At 42.0% G+C, this 20,080-nt stretch overlaps 1 protein-coding gene across 7 annotated transcripts in view; it reads left to right on the top strand.

Annotated features, from left to right (window-relative positions):
- The window catches only part of SPECC1 (sperm antigen with calponin homology and coiled-coil domains 1), a 269,791-nt gene that overhangs the window by 78,398 nt on the left and 171,313 nt on the right, over positions 1-20,080 (top strand). For 2 of the 7 annotated variants that reach the window (XM_037734511.1, XM_017517389.2), the window contains exon 1: positions 8,501-8,744. The exons of 4 other annotated variants lie outside the window; for them this stretch is intronic. In XM_037734511.1, the coding sequence (XP_037590439.1) occupies positions 8,705-8,744 (40 nt within the window). In that variant the 5' untranslated portion in view covers positions 8,501-8,704. Of the gene's footprint in view, positions 1-8,497; positions 8,745-20,080 lie in introns of those variants that run through there. One more of the 7 variants, XM_017517386.2, reaches the window with a different exon arrangement.

The raw sequence follows: 20,080 nt of genomic DNA, 5'->3' as shown, positions 1-20,080 counted from the left end.
TCAAAAAAAAAAAAAAAAAAAAGCACATACTCTGGAGTTAAATGGTTTCTCTGCAGAAAAGCGCGACTGTAGCAGGCCTGGGACTGCTGTCCTTGGAAAGGCTGCTTGCAAGGTTGACACTTGGCTGGTGTCAGGGAACCTGGATTTCAGAAGGGTTCCTACCACCCTTATTGATAAGAATGGCTCACTGCATTAACTGTGCAAACACTGTAATTTATGCTGAACTCCTGTTTTCCTTCCAGGAGCCTACATGATCAGCCCCTGGTAAGAACCTAGGGTGCTAAGTCTCTAAGTGAGTTTCCCTGGCAGACAACATTTAACACATGTTGTCACAGCTCATTGCTGGGAGAATTAAGTACACTTCTAATGACTATACTGGGAGAAAATTCTTGGAAGCTTGTACCTAGTTTCCTCTGGACTTGGCCTTGTAGACCTTTTCCCTTGCTTTGTATCCTTTTGCTGTAATATATCATAGCTCTGAGTACAACTGTGTGCTGAGTCTTGTGAGTCCTTCCAGTGAATCACCAAACCCTGGGGTGGACTTGGGGACACAGGTTTAAATCCCGGCTCTGCTGCTTTCTAGTGGAGCAAACTTAGGCAAGTTACTCACCCTCTCAGTCCTTTTCCAATCTTTGAGTTAGAAAATAGTTTTGTTTTATAAATTGAAATATATAAAGTACTTACACTAGTACCTGGCATGTAATTATTTCTCAATAAAGGTTAAGAATTATCTTGCAAGCTAGATGTTTATATAAATTTGTAACTATTCTTTTTTTTTTGGAGATGGAGTCTCACTCTGTTGCCCAGGCTGTAGTGCAGTGGCACAATCTCAGCTCACTGCAACCTTGGCCTCCCGGATTCAAGTGATTTTCCTGCCTCAGCCTCCCAAGTAGCTGGGAATACAGAGATGTGCCACCATGCCTGGCTAATTTTTGTATTTTTAGTAGAGACGGGTTTTCACTGTGTTGGCCAGGCTGGCCTTGAACCCCTGAACTGCCTGCCTCAGCCTTTGAAAGTGCTGGGATTGGCTGGGCACAGTGGCTCACACCTGTAAACCCAGCACTTTGGGAGGCTAAGGCGGGTGGATCACCTGAGGTCAGGAGAAACCCCGTCTCTACTAAAAATACAAAATTAGCTAGGTGTGATGGCGCATGCCTGTGATCCCAGCTACTCGGAAGGCTGAGGCAGGAGAATCGCTTGAACCCAGGAGGCGGAGGTTGTAGTGAGCCAAGATCATATCATTGCACTACAGCCTGGGCAACAAGAGTGAAAACTCTGTCCAAAAAAAAAAAAAAAGGAAGTGCTGGGATTACAGGTTTGAGCCACCATGCCTGGCCTATAACTATTTCTTTCAAATAAAATTCTATAAGAATAACTACTGAGTTTAAGGTTATGTACTTTTTTAATGTGTTCTGGTCATAAAAGTGAAATATATTTATTAAAGCATTAGAGATACCTGCTATAGAAAATAAAAGTCCTAATTTTGTATTTCAGTTATAGTTATTTCTAATAATTTGCTTTGTATGTATTAAAATTTGTTTCTATACATATTAATATGTGCAGTAGAATATAGAAATTTTTAATAAAAATGGGACTAGGTATACATTATTTTATTGTTTATGTCTGTATATAAGGAATCCTTATATTCAGTGAAGATCCATAAAAATTTTTTGTCTTCCTTAAAACATTTAGAATATAGGTAAAGTAGAAAATATGTAATTATAATGTCCAAGTTGTCAACTTAGTTATACCTTTACATTTGAAATTACACGTTATAGAAACACAGTATTTTAGAAATTGCAGACAGTCTCTGACTTATGATGGTTTCACTTAGGAGTTTTTTTATTTTGCAATGGTACAAAAGCTATACTGTATTGCAAATTTTGAATTTGATCTTTTACCCGGCTAGCGATATGTGGAGCTACACTTTCTCGTGATACTGGGCAGTGGTTGTGAACCGCAACTCCTAGACAGCCCTGCGATCGTGATAAACCTTCACAGCACTGCGTTGTCAGCATTTTTTGGACTATTGTTTGCCAGAGTTTTTGCATCCATCCTGTCTACAAAGCCCATTTCGACCTAGGATATTTTCAGTTTGCAATGGTCTATTGGGATGTAACCCATCATAAGTTGAGGAGTGTCTGTATACTGTTGCTTTTTTTATAGGCATCAAAGGCGTCTTTGACACTTCACTCTGTCAACATGATCATTAGAGCCACTTTTAAGGTTTACAGCAGATACAGAGCACATCAGTTCCACTTCCACCTGTTGCTTGATTCCACTGGACTCCTTGATTCCACTGGAAATTTTATCCTATTCATATAACATTCAGGCAATTGGTTTTTTGTTTGCCTAGGATGTGTGATTGCCACAACCTGACTAGTCCCTGTACTGCTTTTTAAAGTTATCACTGGCTGGGTGTGGTGGCTTATATCTGTAATCCCAGCACTTTGGGAGGCGGAGGCAGGTGGATCACCTGAGGTGGGGAGTTCGAGACCAGCCTGACCAACATAGTGAAACCCTGTCTCTACTAAAAATACAAAAAGTAGCTTGGCATGATGGCAGGTAGCTGTAATCCCAGCTACTCGGGAGGTTGGGCAGGAGAATCGCTTGAACCGGGAGATGGAGGTTGCAGTGAGCCGAGATTGTGCCTTTGCACTCCAGCCTGGTTGACAGTAAGACTCCATCTCAAAAAAAAAAAAAAAAAAAAAGTCAACCTTAAGACATGTTTATAGTGTTATTTAATACTTAAAATTGTGAGGCCATCCCCCAGGAATAATTACTGGGAGTGTGTTAAATTTCTCTACCTCCTTTTAAAATAGTGTTGTCAGGTAACCTCTATAAGCATCAAAAACTATCATTGATCAAGGATGTTTCAAGATGTGTCTTTCTCAAACAGTATTTAACATTGATTGGATCCTGGAATTAATTTTTCTAAGGTATATAAAAGACATTTTGGAGACAGGGAAATTTGAGTATGAACTATATACTATATGATACTTTGAAAATAACATTTTTTTAGGTATGATAAGTTATTACAGCAGAATGCCCTAGGAGATGATGCTGGATGTGCTTAGGGGCAAAGCGGCATGATATCTGCGACATATTATCAAATGATTCAACAAAAAGGAAAATAGGGGTAGGGTGAAAAGCAAATGTAATTTGTAATTGGTAAATGTAGATGATGGATATATAACAGTGTTCATTATTGTCTGCACACTTTTCTATGAATTTGAAAATGTTCAAAATGAAAAGCTGGACAATATAGAAGGACATTTTCTCTGTAATATAAAAATATTCATTCATATTTACTTCTAGGACTTATATTTTTATATCTTAACATTTTACAATTAAATTTGTATTGAAATGGGATTTTTTTATTTTTAATTTTTTTGGAATTTATTTTGTCATAAAGAGTGAAATAGGGCTTTCACTTAATTTGAAGTGCCACATGTTAAAATCTCTCAAGTCAATTTTTTGGGAATTTCCATTTTTCCACTTTGTTATAACCACACTTTTTAATATAATTTTATAGCTCTTCTTTTTTTTTTTTTTTTTTTTTTTTTTTTTTTTTTTTTTTTTTTTTTTTTTTTTGAGACAGGGTCTTACTCTGTTGCCCAGGCTGGAGTGCAGTGGCACGATCTTGGCTCACTGCAACCACTGCTTTCTGGTTTCAAGTGATTCTTCCATCTCAGCCTCTCGAGTAGCTGGGACTACAGGCATGCATCACCCTGCCTGGCTACTTTTGTGTGTGTGTGTTTTGGGTAGAGATGGGGTTTCACCATGTTGGCCAGGCTGGTCTCAAACTCCTCATGCCATCCATCTACCTTGGCCTCCCAAAGTGCTGGGATTACAGGCATGAACCACCACACCTGGCTGGTGTTTTTTAATAAGGTAGATTTCTCTTTTTCATTCTTCCTTTCCCAAATTTTTCTAGATTTTTCCAGTACTTTATTCTTCCAGGTGAATTTTGGAATAAACACATCAAGTTCATGATTGGTTTGAATTTTGTTAAAATTACAGGTTAATTTGGGCAGACTGAATGTTTTTATATTACTTAGTCTTTTCACTGCAATAACAATTTCACTGGCTGGCAAAGTATACTCAGAGATTCAAATAATAACCATAGAATTGTTTGTTTGAGAAGTTATGCTTTAGTTGTATTAGAAATAAACATATTCTTTTTTTTTTTTCAAGATGGAGACTCACCCTGTCACCCAGGCTGGAGGATAGTGGCACAATCTCAACTCACTGCATCCTCTGCCTCCTGGGTTCAAACAATTCTCATCCCTTAGCCTCCTAAATAGCTGGGATTACAGGCACACACCACCATACCCAGCCAATTTTTGTATTTTTGGTAGAGATGGGGTTTCACCATGTTGGCCAGGCTGGTCTCAAACTCTTGACCTCAAGTGATCTGCCTGCCTCGGCCTCCCAAAGTGCTGGGATTATAGGTGTGAACCACCACGGACCTGGCCTATATCCTTAACTGAGTTATTTATTAGGTATTACGGATGCAAAGATGAATAAGACAGCATCAGTGCCACTCAAAGAGTTCATGATCTCATAAGAAAGAATGGTTAAAATAGGCCGGGCCTGGTGGCTCATGCTTGTAATCCTAGCTACTCTGGAGGCAGAGGCAGGTGGATCACTTGAGGTCAGGAGTTTGAGACCAGCTTGGCCAACATGGTGAAACCCCAGCTCTCCAAAAATACAAAAATTAGCCAGGCATGGTGGCACGCACCTGTAATCCCACCTACTTGGGAGGCTGAGGCACAAGAGTCACTTGAACCTGGGAGGCAGAGGTTGCAGTGAGCCAAGATCGCACCACTGCACTCCTAGGCAAGAGAGCAAGACTCTGTCTCAAAAAAAAAAAAAGGTTAAAATAATACAAGGTACAGAAGTACCATGAGGGAGATAGCATTGAATTCTGAGATGTGCAGGCCCACTAAATGGGGGTGATCACAGAGCAAGAATTTAAAAGATGAAAGATATTACTCTGCGTGGGCTGAATACCACAGACTAGGTGGCCTAAACAGCAGAGATTTATTTCTCAGAGTGTCAGAGGCTGGAAGTCTGAGTTCAGAGTGCCAGCATGGCCAGCTTCTGGCGAGGACTCTTCCTGGCTTATACATGCCACCATCTCACTGTGACCTCACATAGCAGAAAGAGGGAGAGAGAAAGATCTCTTCCTCTTATTATAAGGCCACCTATCCTGCTGGATTAGGGCCCCACCCTCATGACCTCATTTAACCTTAATTACCTCCTAAAGTCCCTATCTCCAAATACCATCACATTGGGGGTTAGGGCTTCAACATGAATTTAAGAAGGATACAACTCAGTTCATAGCAGATGAATAAGCATTTGCCAGGCAGTTCAGTTATGGAAGAGGTGTTGAAACAGAGGGAATATAGCAGATATGGAAGCATAGGGGCCTGAAACAATAGGGTGTGTTCAGGGAGTTACAGCTGGCTCAGTAGGTGTAGGGGTGGAGGTGATTATGAAGGACCTTAGTGTGTACTAAGCTTAAAAGGACTTCATCTTCATGGTAGAGTGGAGCCACAGGAACTTCTAGGCAGAGGCATGGTGAGGTCAGATTTGCATTTTTGGTAAATCAGGTGGAGGAGCAATTTGAGCAGCAGCAAAACTGGAAGTAGTGAGTTAGTTGGGAAGCTAATGTAGTAGCCCTTGTGAATGAAAGATGTAGCAAAGACAAGAGAGAGGCAAAGTCTGAAAAATGTTAAGGAGATGAAATGTGCAGGGCTTGACTATGTATTTTAAATGTGGTAGGTGAGAGAGCCATAGGCGTCCGGGCTGGGCTGGTGTCTTACTTGTCCAGTTTCCATAAAGAGACATGTGAATTACATCACATTTTACAGAATTAGTAAATTAACTCATTGATTTCCAAAACTCAAAATAAGTATGTAACTGTTTTGTAAATTGAAGTTGCATCACTCTTACCGTGATCACAAACCCAGGCTTTACCTATCATTTCTGAACTATTTGGGGAAGTTGACGGTCTTTTCTGGGCTAATGACCTTTTTGGTTTTTTTTTTTTTTTTTTTTTTTTTTTNTTTTTTTGAGACGGAGTCTTGCTCTGTCACCCAGGCTGGAGTGCAGTGGTGTGATCTCAGCTCACTGCAACCTCCGCCTCATAGGTTTAAGCGATTCTTCTGCCTTAGCCTCCCGAGTAGCTGGGACTGCAGGCACCTGCCACCATGCCTGGCTAATTTTTGTATTTTTAGTAGAGACGGGGTTTCTCCATATTGGCCAGGTTGGTCTCAATCTCCTGACCTCGTGATCCACCTGCCTCGGCCTCCCAAAGTGCTGAGATTATAGGCATGAGCCACCACGCCTGGCCTCTAATCACCTTTTTAGAAGGGTGTCATTTGCATTTCTGCTCTAACATTGGTGTCATGCATTTCTGCTCTAATATTGGTGTCATATGCATTTCTGCTCTAATATTGTTCCCTGCTATTTATTTTCCTTAGTATATTTGCACATGCTTAGTATTGTGTTACATTTGATACATTACAGAAATAAAACCGTGACTCATGTTTTTGACGCACTAGTTTTGGGGGAGAAACCAAATCATGGTACTGCCACTAAAAGGAAGTAATGTGTATTTAAGGGCTAATTTGTGTCTGCTACATGCAGCCTATACATTGGTTCATTCATTTGTTTTCATTCATTTGTTCTGAGTGCCTGTGTTTATAAAGTTTACACTCTAGTGGAGGGACAATAATTAGTAAACATGTAGTAAATGGAATGGCAATCAGTGTCACAGAGGCCAGTAGGAGAGGGTGTGTGCTGAGGGTCTGGCTTACTATTTAATGTGGTGTGATGAGAGAAGCCCCCTTAGTAGGGTGACATTTGAGCAAAGGCCCACGGAGTGAGAGAGGGTGAGACATGGTCTATGCAATGTAGGTGTCTGGGGGAAGAATGTTCCAGGCAGAGGGAACACCAAGTGCAAATTCCAAGGCCCTGAGATGGGAACATGCTTCGCTTATTTGAGGAACAGTGAGGAGGCTGGTGTAGCAAGAATAATGTGAGAAGGGGAAGGTGAGTTGATGAGTTTGCTGATGAAGGGCGGAGAAGATTATTCAGGACCTTGCAGGCCATTTTAAGGGCTTTGAGTTTTCCTCCAAGTGACACAGAGAGACAAGTGGAGGTGTAACCTAATGATTGGACCTAGGTTTTAGAAGCATCACTCTCACTGTATGTGGGGACTATAAGGAGGCAAGGGCAGAAGTGAGACTGGTTAGGAGGCAGTTGCAATAATCCTGGCAGGAGATGACAGTGGCTTGGATCAGATGGTAGCAGTGGAGGAGGTGAGAAGTGCCGAAATGTGGGGCTATTTATGATATACACACTGACAGGCCTTGCTGAAGGACTAGATGTGGCGTGTGAAAGGAGTCGAGGCTTCTGGCCTGAGTCACTGGAAGAACGGAACTGCCATTTATGGAGATGGACAGGACTATTAGAAAAGCTAAGTGGAGATGTTAAGAGAAGCTGTCAAGAAGGTAGCTGGATAAATGAGTCTGGAATTAGAAGAGGGAACCAGCCTGGAGATATGTAGATGATATTTAAAAGCCACAGGTTGGTAGATTAAAGACCAAGGGAGTATATAGGAAAGAGGTATGTTGGCTGAGCTTTAGGGCTCAGGGTTTAGAGGTCAAAATGAGGGGGAACCAACAAAGGGGACTGGGACGAGGCTTTTAGGGGTTGCGCAGAAAACTAGGAGAGCGTAGTGTCCTGGAACCAAGTGAACACACTGTTTTGAGGCGTCAGGAGTGATCAGTCCTGTCCTACGCTGTTAATGCGTGAGACCTGAGAATGGACCACAGTGCTCAAGTGATGCAGGAGATAGAACCAGTCATACCACTAATAATTTTATTAGTCCTAAATATTTTTACTGCAAGATTTACTCGTAAGTGTTTTCACTGTCAGATGAAGGATGAAAGTCGTTCAGGGTAATTTCCATTTTAGTAATTTCTGACAGCAGCAGAACAGTTTGTACTTATGATTGGTATGCATTTTTATTATTAGCCATAGTATTCATTTTGGATAATGAGCACGTCTTTGTTAGCGTTATTTTTCTTCACATCCTCCTCGAGTTGTTCATTCATTCATTCATTCACCCCAAAAATGCTTATGAAGCGCCTGTCCAAGGTTTCTCTTGTCCTGATAGGTCTAGTTTCACAAGCGCAGGATTTTGCCTTTTCGGAGGCAATAGGCTCCCGTCTCCCCGCAGTGGGGTTTTTCCAGTCTTCCTTGTGCAGCTGCAGTCCTCAGCGTCCGCGGGTGGAGGCCTGCAGCCGGTCAGCCGGTGCGTCCCGCCCACTGCTGGGAGCCCTCTAGCCGCAAAGGAGGAAACGCAGATGAGGTGGGCGGACAGTATGCAGATGAGGGGGCGGGCCAAGCCTGGCGGGCGGCGTGCAGTGGAGGTGGTCCGGCAGGATGCAGATGAAGGGGGCGGGCCGTGCCGGGCGGGCAGGATGCAGATGAGGGGGCGGGGCCCGCGGGCGCGGGAGAAGAGCCGCTGCGCCGGCAGCCTCTGGGAACTGGAAGGCGCCCGGCCCTTTCTTTGACTGGAGCGGAGCCGCCGGACGCAGACGCCTCGCCAGCCGGAGACTGCGCGAGTTCGGCACGGTGGACACTCCGTCCGAGGCCGGCCAGCTGGCCGCTCCGGAGTCGGCTAAGCATGGGCAACCACTCAGGACGGCCCGAGGATCCGGAACCAGGTCTGTGCGGCTGGCGGGGTCGCGCCGCTCCCCACCCCCTGGCCGAGCGCCCTTCCCCCACCGCCTCCGGCCCGCGGCGCCCAGGGGGGCGAGCGAAAGACTAAGGTCCCGGCGCGTGATTCTTGCCGTTGGAATGCGGCGCAGGGGAATGTGAAATTACCTGTGCCGGCGCTGCGACCAGGAAACGCCGCTCGTCCTGAACGCGCACCTGGGAGCCGGGGCCGCCAGGCGGGAGCCGCGGGGTCCCTGCCGCGGGGTCCCACCTGCGCGCCTGGCCTGCGCCTAGACTGGGTCTCCTGAGCGCGCAGGCCGCCCGCGGACTTTCCGGGCGTATGCGGGGAGGGCGTGCCCCGCGGCTGCTCCCTCTCGGCCGCGGGCCCCGCACTTTGTGGCGCCCGCGGTTCTGCCCCTCACACTCACGCTAGGGCTGCCCGGCGACTGTTCCTTCTCCGGAATAGTCCGTGCTTGTTCTGGGATGTCGGGCGCGCCTCTGGTTACCCCGTTTTTACTTCCTCAGTCCTGAGTGAGCTTGGTGGAGTCAGCCGGGCAGCAGTTTTTGTCTTCTGGGCGCTTATCCTGGCCCCCAGCAGAGTTAGATGCTGATAACCAGGGTTGCTTTTAAAAGCAAAACGAAACATTTCTGGACCGTCACGTGAAGCAAATGGGTTTTAGTTTTGCCTGAAAAATGGCATCTTGGCGTATAGGAAAGAGATGGTTGACCTGATGCTGGCGTTGGGGGGCGTGCAGGTGACGGGTATGTGTTTCTGTGAGAAAGTCAGAACTCTAAACATTTTCCGAAGGCGTAATATTTTAATTTTAATTTGAACGAGGACTTTGAGGCTTTGAGAGGTGAAGCGACTTTTCCGAGTGACCTTTTCCGGAGCTGGGAGCTGGCTGTAGGACGCTGGGTTGTCCCGGCCTCTGCGCATTGCTCCTCCTTCACCTCCCAGCGCCCCGGCCGGCCGTATCCTCGGGGCGGGGCGGAGGCGGGGGCCTCCCTGGCACCTGGGGTACATCGGACTGGAACCAGAGCCAGGATGGAAAACTTGGACAGCCACACAGGAATATGTGAAGAAAAATTTCAGGGGCCGGCTTACTGCATTGAAGTGACTCTACACAGCAGTTGTTCAGACTTTTTTTTTTTTTTTTTTTTTGGCAGAATAACCACTAATATGCATATACATAAAATAAAATATTCATAAAATAAAAATAATGTACTTAGAACCCTGTTGATAACTGTTCGGTAAAGGATATGCAACATTTAAAAAACACCTCTCATTAGTTACATGCCTGTCCAGATATTGTGAAAACCCCTATGTATTATTCCTTTGTGTTAAAATTGTGAAAACACTGTTGTTAGGAGTTTTTAAGAGTGATTTGGATACCTGTGTTCCAATTTTTTAGTGACCTTACTTTTTAAAGCACTCTGATGGATAGGACATAAAAAGAACGTTTATGCCAGTGACTTATTTTATTGTATTTTCCAAAGAATGGTCGCTCACGCCTCTAATCCCAGCACTTTGGGAGGCCAACGCAGGCGGATTACGAGGTCAGGAGTTCAAGACCATCCTGGCTAACATGGTGAATCCCCGTTTCTACTAAAAATACAAAAATTAGCTGGGCATGGTGGCGTGTGCCTGTAGTCCCAGCTGCTCAGGAGACTGAGGCAGGAGAATTGCTTGAACCGGAAGGTGGAGGTTGCAGTGGGCCGAGATTGTGCCGCTGCACTCCAGCCTGGCTACAAAGCAGGACTGTGTCTCGAAAGAAAATGTGTGTTTTCAGTCTGCTTTACCACAGGGAGTGGGATGAGGTCGCATGGCCCCAACTGGCAGTTGTGGTACATTGGACTAGAATCTTAACAAGTGCTTCCGTGAGTCATCAGAGCAAGGGGACCAAAAGGATATAAAGGGGAAGCAGAAGGGAGGCTGGATGAGTGATGAGTAAAAGCAGCATGCAGGCCTGAGTGTCACATGGTTCCTGTGCTGTGTCAGTTTTGTCCATGGAGAACAGACATTTAGAATTAGGAATGCACCCAAGAAACACAAAAGGGATAGGAAGCAGAATTTGAGGAATTTGAGGCCAGCCTGGGCAAGGAAAGCTTTTGAGTGTGATGCAGACCCAACACCTATGAAAGGGAAGCGGTAGGCAGCAGATTTGGGCAGGGAGAGCCTCAGCTAATGATGTAGACCCGAAGTCTTGGCCAGCTGATGGGGGAGCTCCAGAGCAAAGCCCACCCATTAGAGGGGTCTCAGGTTGGGCAGAAAGGACAGTCACAAGTCTTTCTGTGGTCAGTCATTGGCTAGAGGCTACTTGGGAAGAACATGCTTTCAGCTCAGAAGCTAACACGAGTCCTAGGATCCTTGTGGCGCCAACAGCTGGAGGCTGTCAGCCCTCTGCAGGCCTTGCAGCTGAATGGCATTTTCGTTTTTTCTTTTTTTTAAGTCTGACTGTCACCCAGGGTGGAGTGCAGTGCTGTGGTCATGGCTCACTGCAGTCTTGACCTTCCAAGCTCAGGCAATCCTCTCACCTCAGCCACCCAAGTAGCTGGACCATAGGCCTGACTATTTGTTTTGCTTTTTTGTAGAGTTTTTTTTTTTTTTTTTTTTTTGAGATGGAGTCTTGTTCTGTCATCCAGGCTAGAGTGTAGTGATACGATCTTGGCTCACTGCAACCTCTGCCTCCCGGGTTCAAGTAATTCCCCTGCCTCAGCCTCTTGAGTAGCTGGGACTACAGGTGCGCACCACTACACCAGGCTAATTTTTGTATTTTTAGTAGAGATGGGGTTTCGCCATGTTGGCCAGGCTGGTCTTGAACTTCTGACCTCAAGTGATACGCCTGCTTAGGCCTCCCACAGTGCTGGGATTACAAGTGTGAGCCACTGCACCCGGTGTAGAGATGGGATCTTGCTGTGTTGCCCAGGCTAGTCCCAAACTCCTGGACTCAAGTGATACTTCTGCTTCAGCCTCCCAAAGTGCTGGGATTTTAGCGGTGAGCTACTGCACCTGGCCAAGCTCTTTCTTGAAAAAGAGATCCCAGTGGAACACCTCCATGGTTGACTGCCGCAGGACCTCAGTTGCTTGGATAGCAAGAGTCTCTTTAAAGGGTAAAGAGATAAAATCCCCATCTCAGACCCCCTGTAAGAGTTAAGAGTGCACCTTCTTTTCTGGGTGGAAACTCATCCCCTCTGGGGTGTGTCTAAGGCAGAAGGCAGCTTCTCAGCTGCTGCTTCTTTTCTAGCCTTGGAATTGGCTGTGGTGGCAGCAGGATTCCTCTTTTGTAGTATCTGCAGTCCTTTGAATTGGGGCATCATGACTTAATGTGGTATTGCAAAATGGATAAGATAAATAGATCAAGTAAAAGATATGAAAATGTCATATCTGAAATTTTCAGCCTGGGCAGAGAAAGCTGGTGACTGTCTCTTGCTTCCTAAAAGGTCCTAGTTTACAGTCCTTCAGTTTCCAACCAGGTTGTCAGCACCTGCATTGTTAGGGCTGCCAGGCATAGTTGTGCAGTCTGTGTACTATTCAAAGGCATCTGCTTAGAGAGCTGAGTGGGCCCACCAGGGTTGTAGCAACCCAGAGTTCCAAGGGGTGCATTTTGCAGTTTTGCCTTTTTATATTGACACAAAGGTGCCCAAAGTGCTAAAGAAGTCTTAGAAGGTAAGTTTAGTCTTAGAAAGTAAGGTTTTCCCCAGACCCCATACTAGCTTATTAATTTTAAATTTGCATGTATGTGTTTAAAAAGTTATTGCAAATTACATGAAATAAAAGCTCCTCAGGTGCACTCTGTATTAGTTACAGTTAATGCTAACCGTGGTTACAGATAAATTCCAAAATAGCCACTTAGGACAGTGAAAGTTGATTTCTCCCTCATGTCGCATCTGGTGTGAGTTGGGGGCCATTAAAAGGTGGTTAGAGTCTCAGGCTAGTGGATGCTCCTCTTCAACATATGGCTCCCAACTTGCTCTGAATCTGCCAGCAGTCAGCAGAGGAGAAGGCGTGTGGAGGACCCTGCAGGAGATTTTAGGAGCCAAGCCTAGAAGTGATGCACATCATTTCCACGAACGTTTCGCTGGCCAGGCTTAGTCACACGGTCCCACCGACGTGCCAGGGGACTGCAGCGCGCCAAGCAGAGAGAAGCATGGATGTTGGTAAACATTAGTGTGTCTTTGTAGACATGGTGACCACTCTCAACCACATTGGCGTCAGTATTTTATTACAAACATTTTAATCAGAAGAATTAAGACTTGCATAGTAAACACCTATGTACCAACCATCTAGATTCTAAATTAATATTTTGCTGTATTTGCTTTATTTGTACATCTCTCTATTCATCCCTCTGCCCACCTATTAGTCCGTCTTATTTTTGATGCATTTCAAAGAAATGGTAGTTAACTCTATAATTCTACATTGTACACTATACCTTTACTGTTTGTTGATTTGTTAGCTTTAAAGCCTCTCTACTACTCACCCACACTATGAAAGTTGAGGAATTAAGTACGTTTTCCCTACTACATATTCCCCTCATCCCTCATTTCTGCAAGTCATACTTAAATTTTCCAAATTCATCGTTGGTATAAAAATGCTAATGGTGGAATACAGGTGGTAGTATACAGAAGTTTACTGTAAAATTCTTTCCACTTTGCTATATGAAATTTTCATTTTGAGACCAGCCTGGCCAACATGGTGAAACTTTGTTTCTACTAAAAATACAAAAATTAGCCAGGTGTGGTGATGGGCGCCTGCAATCCCAGCCTACCTGGGAGGCTGAGGCAGGAGAATCACTTCAGCCAGGGAGGTGGAGGTTGCAGTGAGCCGAGATCGCACCACTGCACTCCAGCTTGGGTGACAGAGTAAGATTCTGTCTAAAAAAAAAAAACTTTAAAATTCTAAGGAAATCTGTTGTTTTCCACTTGTATTTCTTGACTCACCAGCTTTAAACAGTGTGCTAGGCTTCACTACAGGTAAATGAGAATGTAGTGCCACTAAATGTCTTCTGCCTTATTCTCGGAATCCCCTTCCCCGACTTATTCCCAGCCTGCCTCTTAACCTTTCACATGACTAGAACATTTACGTTCTGTTCCGTAATTAGTGTTATTAAATCTTCTGTGCATCGTTTATAGGTTGATTCTAAAAATGGAAAGCCAATCAGCATTTAAAATATCAGGATCTCATGTATTATTTACTGGAGAAGCAGGTAGTATGTGTAGATTTATAGAGAAGACAATGGAATCTTACATTGCATAACTCATGATCTATGATGACAGGAGGGAGGAGTAAGGAGAATGGAAAAGAGTTGGTACAAGTATTATTGCTGTTTACTTTTTTTTTTTTTTTGTGATGGAGTCTCACCCTCTCGCTCAGGGTGGAGTGCAGTGGTGTGATCTCAGCTCACTGCAACCTCCGCCTAGCGAGTTCAAGCGATTCTCCTGCCTCAGCCTCCTGAGTAGCTGGGACTACAGGCATGTGCCACCACGCCCAACTAATTTTTTGTATTTTTAGTAGAGACGGGGATTCACTGTGTTAGCCAGGATGGTCTCAATTTCCTGACTACTTTTAAAATTAATATGCTTTTATCCTATTACCCAGTTTCTTACTTTTGCAGACTGGTAGAGGGAATTTCTTTTTTCTTAAAACCAAGAAGCACAGTGGTTAAGAGTTTGGGTTCTGGAGCGAGGCTGCCTTTTCAAACTCAGTTCTGTCACTTCTTTTTTTCTTTTTTTTTTTTTTGAGACAGAGTCTCATTCTGTTGTCTGGGCTGGAGTTCAATGACCTGTTCTTGGCTTACTGCAGTCTCTGCCTCCCAGGTTCAAGATATTCATTCTCCTGCCTCAGTACCTGGGACTACAGCTACTAAGTAGCTGTCCCTAGTAGCTGACACTACAGGTGTGTGCCACGACACCTGGCTAATTTTTGTGTTTTTAGTAGAGACAGGGTTTTGCCATGTTGGCCAGGCTGGTCTCAAACTCCTGACCTCAGGTGATCTGCCCACCTGGGCCTCCCAAAGTGCTGGGATTGCAGACTCGAGCCTCAACTTCTTCATCTAGAAAAGGGAAGAGTAATATAACCTACCTTTCAGGATTATTGTGGTGATTCATAGGTTAAAACATATGAAGGCTTAATATAGACACACATAGAAAGTGCCTGATAAGCTTTAGCTGTTAATTCTTCTGAACCCTCCAACATAATATTTTGGTCTGGAGTGGTTGCTTTCTAATCCTATCTCACTCTCTGGTTAGCTCATTATTTCTTGGATGTTTTTTCTCTTTTTTGCATTCTCTTTGCTTTTGTAAAAGTGAAGATGCAGCCTGGTGTGGTGGCTCACACCTGTAATCCCAGCACTTTGGGAGGCCGAGGTGGGTGGATTACCAGAGGTTGGGAGTTCGAGACCAGCCTGACCAACATGGAGAAACCCCATCTCTACTAATAAATACAAAATTAGCCAGGCGTGGTAGCACATGCCTGTAATCCCAGCTACTCGGGAGGCTGAGGCAAGAAAATAGCTTGAATCCAGAAGGAGGAGGTTGCAGTGAGCTGAGATTGCACCATTGCACTCCATCCTGGGTAACAAGAGCGAAACTCCGTCTCCAAAAAAAAAAAAACAATGAAGATACATGCATCAGATATCAAAGATAATACATAGTAAAAAATCTAAGAAGTAGTGTCAAATATAGTTACTGTAATAAATGTGAATGGGTTAAACTCTCCATTAAAAAGAGAGCTTCCCCAATTAAGACAGAAAAATCAAACATACATACTGTAGAAAAGCTTGTTTATATGTTACTTTGATTTTTAAAATTAAGCCATTTAAAGTTGTGAATAATAAAAAAGGAGCTCTTTAAACTTTCAGGTTCAACGGTCTTGTTATTCTATATGTTTTATTTATAAATGTAGTAAAATTTAATAAGCACTATATAACAGTCTTTGGTTAATACTCAGTTCTGTTTACAAACTTTGCTAATAAATTTAACATTTTAATTTGTGTTTATTAATTTAGTATATTTAGGTTCTTATTAAAGTCTGACTGGAAAAAAAAAAGTCCAGTTTTTAAAGTCTTCTAAATTTAATAATTATTCTAATAAACTTAGTCATTCTTAAGTCCTCTTATATATTCCAAAACATTTATATTCTCTCTCTCTCTTTTTTTGAGACAGTTTCCCTCTGTTACCCAGGCTGGAATGCAATGGCATGGTGTAGACCTCCTGGGCATAGGCGATCCTCTCACCTCAGCTTCCCTAGTAGCTGGGACTATAGGAGCATGCCACCACACCTGGCTAATTGTTTTTTTTTTCTTTTTTAAATAAAGACAGAGGCTTCTATATTGTCCAGGCTATTCTTGAACTCCTGGGCTCAAGCTATCCTCCCACCTTGGCCTACCAAAGTGCTGCAATTGCAGGTGTGAGCCACAGTGCCCAGTCTACATTCTCTCTTTGTGTGTGTGTATATGTAGATGCACACTTTCAAACTTAAAATTACAATTTAATTACTCAGTTGCACATTTTGAATTGGAATCACAAGGTTGACCTGTTATTCTTTAATTAATCTAATTCTCTTAAACATTAAAAGTATAATTCTATAATGCAGGTATTTCTTAATATGGACTACTATTACTATTTGTCTGATTCTTTTGATTATTTACCCACTTGTTCTAAATCTTTCTAGGATTAAAAGATGTTTCCATAAGTGTTTTATTCCAAATAATGTTGGGATTTCTTCCCATATAAATTTTTAAGAGTCACAGTCTTGCTCTGTTGCCCAGGCTGGAGTGCAGTGGTATGATGCTGGCTTACTGCAGCCTTGACCTTCCTCTCTGCCAGCCTCGTGAGTAGCTAGGACTACAGGTGGTGCCACCATGCCCAGCTAATTAAAGAATTTTTTTTTTTTTTGTAGAGATGGGGCCTCACTATGTTGCCCAGGCTAGTCTCCAACTCCTGGCCTCAAACAGTCCTCTCACCTCAGCCTCCCAAAGTGTTGACTGTTTGCTACCATGCCTGGTCCCATATAATTTTTGGGGTTGTCTTCTCAATTTGCTGAGGTTTTTTAATCAACAGGGATCTCTGACAGGGACAAGATTGGGATTCTTACCCTTCCTGGACTTCAGATATCCACTTGAGCCACTTTGCTTTGGTTGGAACATGTTCTTGAAGAGATTTGGTTTGAGCATATTCAGGGATATTCTGTGCTGGACAAGTTTTCTCAACCTTGATCTGAGGATAGCTATGTTTTGCGCTTACACTTTATTGGTACTTTGCCTGGGCATAGAATTCTTGTTCACTACCTTTGTAATTTGTCCGTAGCATGGACTTCAACACTTGAAGAAAGAGGTGTCATAATACTCATGTGCCTTACATTCAACTTATATTTTATTTAATTCGTGTAGCTTCAAATAGAGGCCCGAGACCCCCATTCAAGTGGCCATATCACTTGGTTAGAGTTTGCACTTCTTTAGCACTTAAAACGTATAAATATTTTCCCATCTAACTCCAAAGAAATTTGACTTGATAGAATACTGCCTGCTTTTTTTTTATACTTTCTGTCTCTTAAAGCAGTATCTTTTTTAAAAATTTAAATCAATTTTATTTTAAGTTCTGGGATACAGGTACAGGATGTACAGGTTTGTTACATAAGTAAACATGTGCCATGGTGGTTTGCTGCACAGATCAACCCATCACCTAGGTATTAAGCCCAACATGTGTTAGCTATTTATCCTGATGCTCTCCCTCTTACTGCCCTCACCTCCTGACGGGCCCCAGTGTGTGTTGATCCCACCCCCTGCCTGTGTCCATGTGTTCTCATTGTTAAGCTCCCACTTATAAGTGAAAGCATGAGGTGTTTAGTTTTCTGTTCCGTTAGCTTGCTGAGGATGATGGCTTCCAGCTCCATCCATGGCATCTGGATGCCATTATAATACAGAAATTTTTATAATATAGAATGATTTATATTCCATTGGATATATACCCAGTAATGGAATTGCTGGGTCAAATGGCATTTCTGGTTCTAGGTCTTTTAGGAATCACCACACTGTCTTCCACAATGGTTGGACTGCGTTCCCACCAACAGTATGTTTCTCCACAGCCTCACCAGCATCTGTTGTTTCTTGACTTTTTAATAATCGACATTCTGACTGGCATGAGATGGTATCTTATTGTGGTTTTGATGTGCATTTCTCTAATAATCAGTGATGTTGAGCTTTTTTTCATATGTTTGTTGGCTGCATAAATGTCTTTTGAGAAGTATGTGTTCATGTCCTTTGTCCACTTTTTAATGGGGTTTTTTTTTCTTGTAAATTTGTTTAAATTCCTTGTAGATTCTGGATATTAGACCTTTGTCAGATGCATAGATAGCAAAAATCTTCTCCCATTCTGTGCGTAGCAGTATCTTTCTTGAGAGTAAAACAAAATGTGATTTAATTGTGGATATCTTTCTTGGCTTTGTCTATCTTAAAAAATAATTCTACTGAAACAGTAGTATCAGTTAAAGACAGTACACCACAAATTATATTAAATGAGATAGGACCTTTTATACTGACAAAAGTACAATTCAAGAAGAAAAAGTAGCAGTTACAAAGTCCACTCATTAAATAGCAACTGGAAGTAACTAAAGCAAGACCTATTTGAAATGCATGGAAAAACTCACAAGTGTAGTGAGAGAATTTAACCATGTCTTACACAAACCATTTTTCCAAAATGATCATGGAATGGTTAACATATTGATTTATGCTAAGGCCAGAAAAAAAATCCTCATTACTGTCATTCAAAGGAAATTTTACTGGTCACTCTGTGATCATAATGCAATAAAACTGTAAATAATGAAAGTTGACATTTTAAAAACAATCTATTTGGAAATTTTGACTCAAATAGGAATTGAAAACTACAATTATAGATCATTTAGAAAAATATGAAATACTAATAAAGTTACAAATAATAAACAAATTTATTCCTCTGAAAGCATTTATTATCAAAAAATAAGGAATGAAAATAAAGTAAGTTCTACACAAAGGACATTCGAAAGAAAAGAAACAGCAAAAGAAATCTGGGAAAACAGGAGGGAGTTTTTAAAAATGGCAGAAATTAATGAAGTAAGTCACGACCATGTCTGTTTCATTCTTCTCTTTCCTCAGTACCTAGTACTTTACCAGACACATGAATAGTATTTAGTAAATATTTGTTGAATAAATATGAATAAGCAAAAAAGAAAACCACTAGAATTGAAAAATCTAAAGAGTATGCTCTTTGTTAAACAATAAAGTTTTAGTTAGACTCATCAAGAAGTAAGATAACACCAATACCCCAAGTTAGCTATGTAAGAATGTATATAATCAGGGATGTTGGAGATTTTTAAAAAACTAGAATAAAAAATAGAAAATCTTGATAACATTGAAATTATCTACAAAAAACAATTACCAAAATCAATTCATAAAGAAATGAAACACTTGGACAGAAAAATAATCTTGGAAGATGTCACAAAGTGACTTGAGAAAATAGCTCCCAAAATAATCCTGAATCCAGATGGTGTTATAGGTAAAGTTTTTCAAATATGAGGAAAATATAATTTCTGTGCTATTTAAAGTTGTGTGGTATGTTTCCCAAAGATATTAGATATTACTTATTACAAAGGGCATAGGTAATGATATAAGATATGTACAGATGATTTCTTATTTTAATAATTAAAATATGTTAGAAAAACTATAACTAGTACATTTAATTATGTCTGTTGTTTAGGACCAGGTTAGGTTAAAGAAGAAATGAGTCAATATTAAGTTTATGCAGAAAAATATTAAACACATAAGACAGTTGAATGCAAATATAGCCAGAATTATGAAGGTGTTATTCAAATAATAGAAACTTGAAAAATTTTCCAAAGTACAGAAAAGGTGGAAAGTATTCCAACTTGTTTTGATAAAAGTAGTGTTAATACTATTAATATTATTTCCAATTCCAAAGCTTTTCAAAGATGGTACGAACAAAGAAAGCCACAGTATATTCTTACTAATGTGGATGCTCTCCTTGACTGAAATATAAGCCAAATTTAATTCAATCATATATTTTTAAAAATACTACATCATTGGTTAAAAAGTGGCTTATTCTAAGAATGCAAAAATATTATTATATAAATAGAACTGGAAAAATCAGTAAATTTAAAGATAAAAATGACCATCACTGTATGTCAATAATGCATTTAATAAAATTTAACATCTACCTCATAAACATTTAATTCCTGTTGGAATGTTATAGATCTTTTCTTTTTTTTTTTTTTTGAGACGGAGTGTCACTCATGTTACCCAGGCTGGAGCGCAATGGCGCGATCTCGGCTCACCGCAACCTCCGCCTCCTGGGT

Source organism: Cebus imitator, unplaced genomic scaffold, assembly GCF_001604975.1.
Source record: "Cebus imitator isolate Cc_AM_T3 unplaced genomic scaffold, Cebus_imitator-1.0 Scaffold629, whole genome shotgun sequence".
Classification (NCBI taxonomy): Eukaryota; Metazoa; Chordata; class Mammalia; order Primates; family Cebidae; genus Cebus; species Cebus imitator.
The sequence above is the reverse complement of the archived record's forward strand: the minus strand, read 5'-3'. Positions and strand labels throughout refer to the sequence as shown.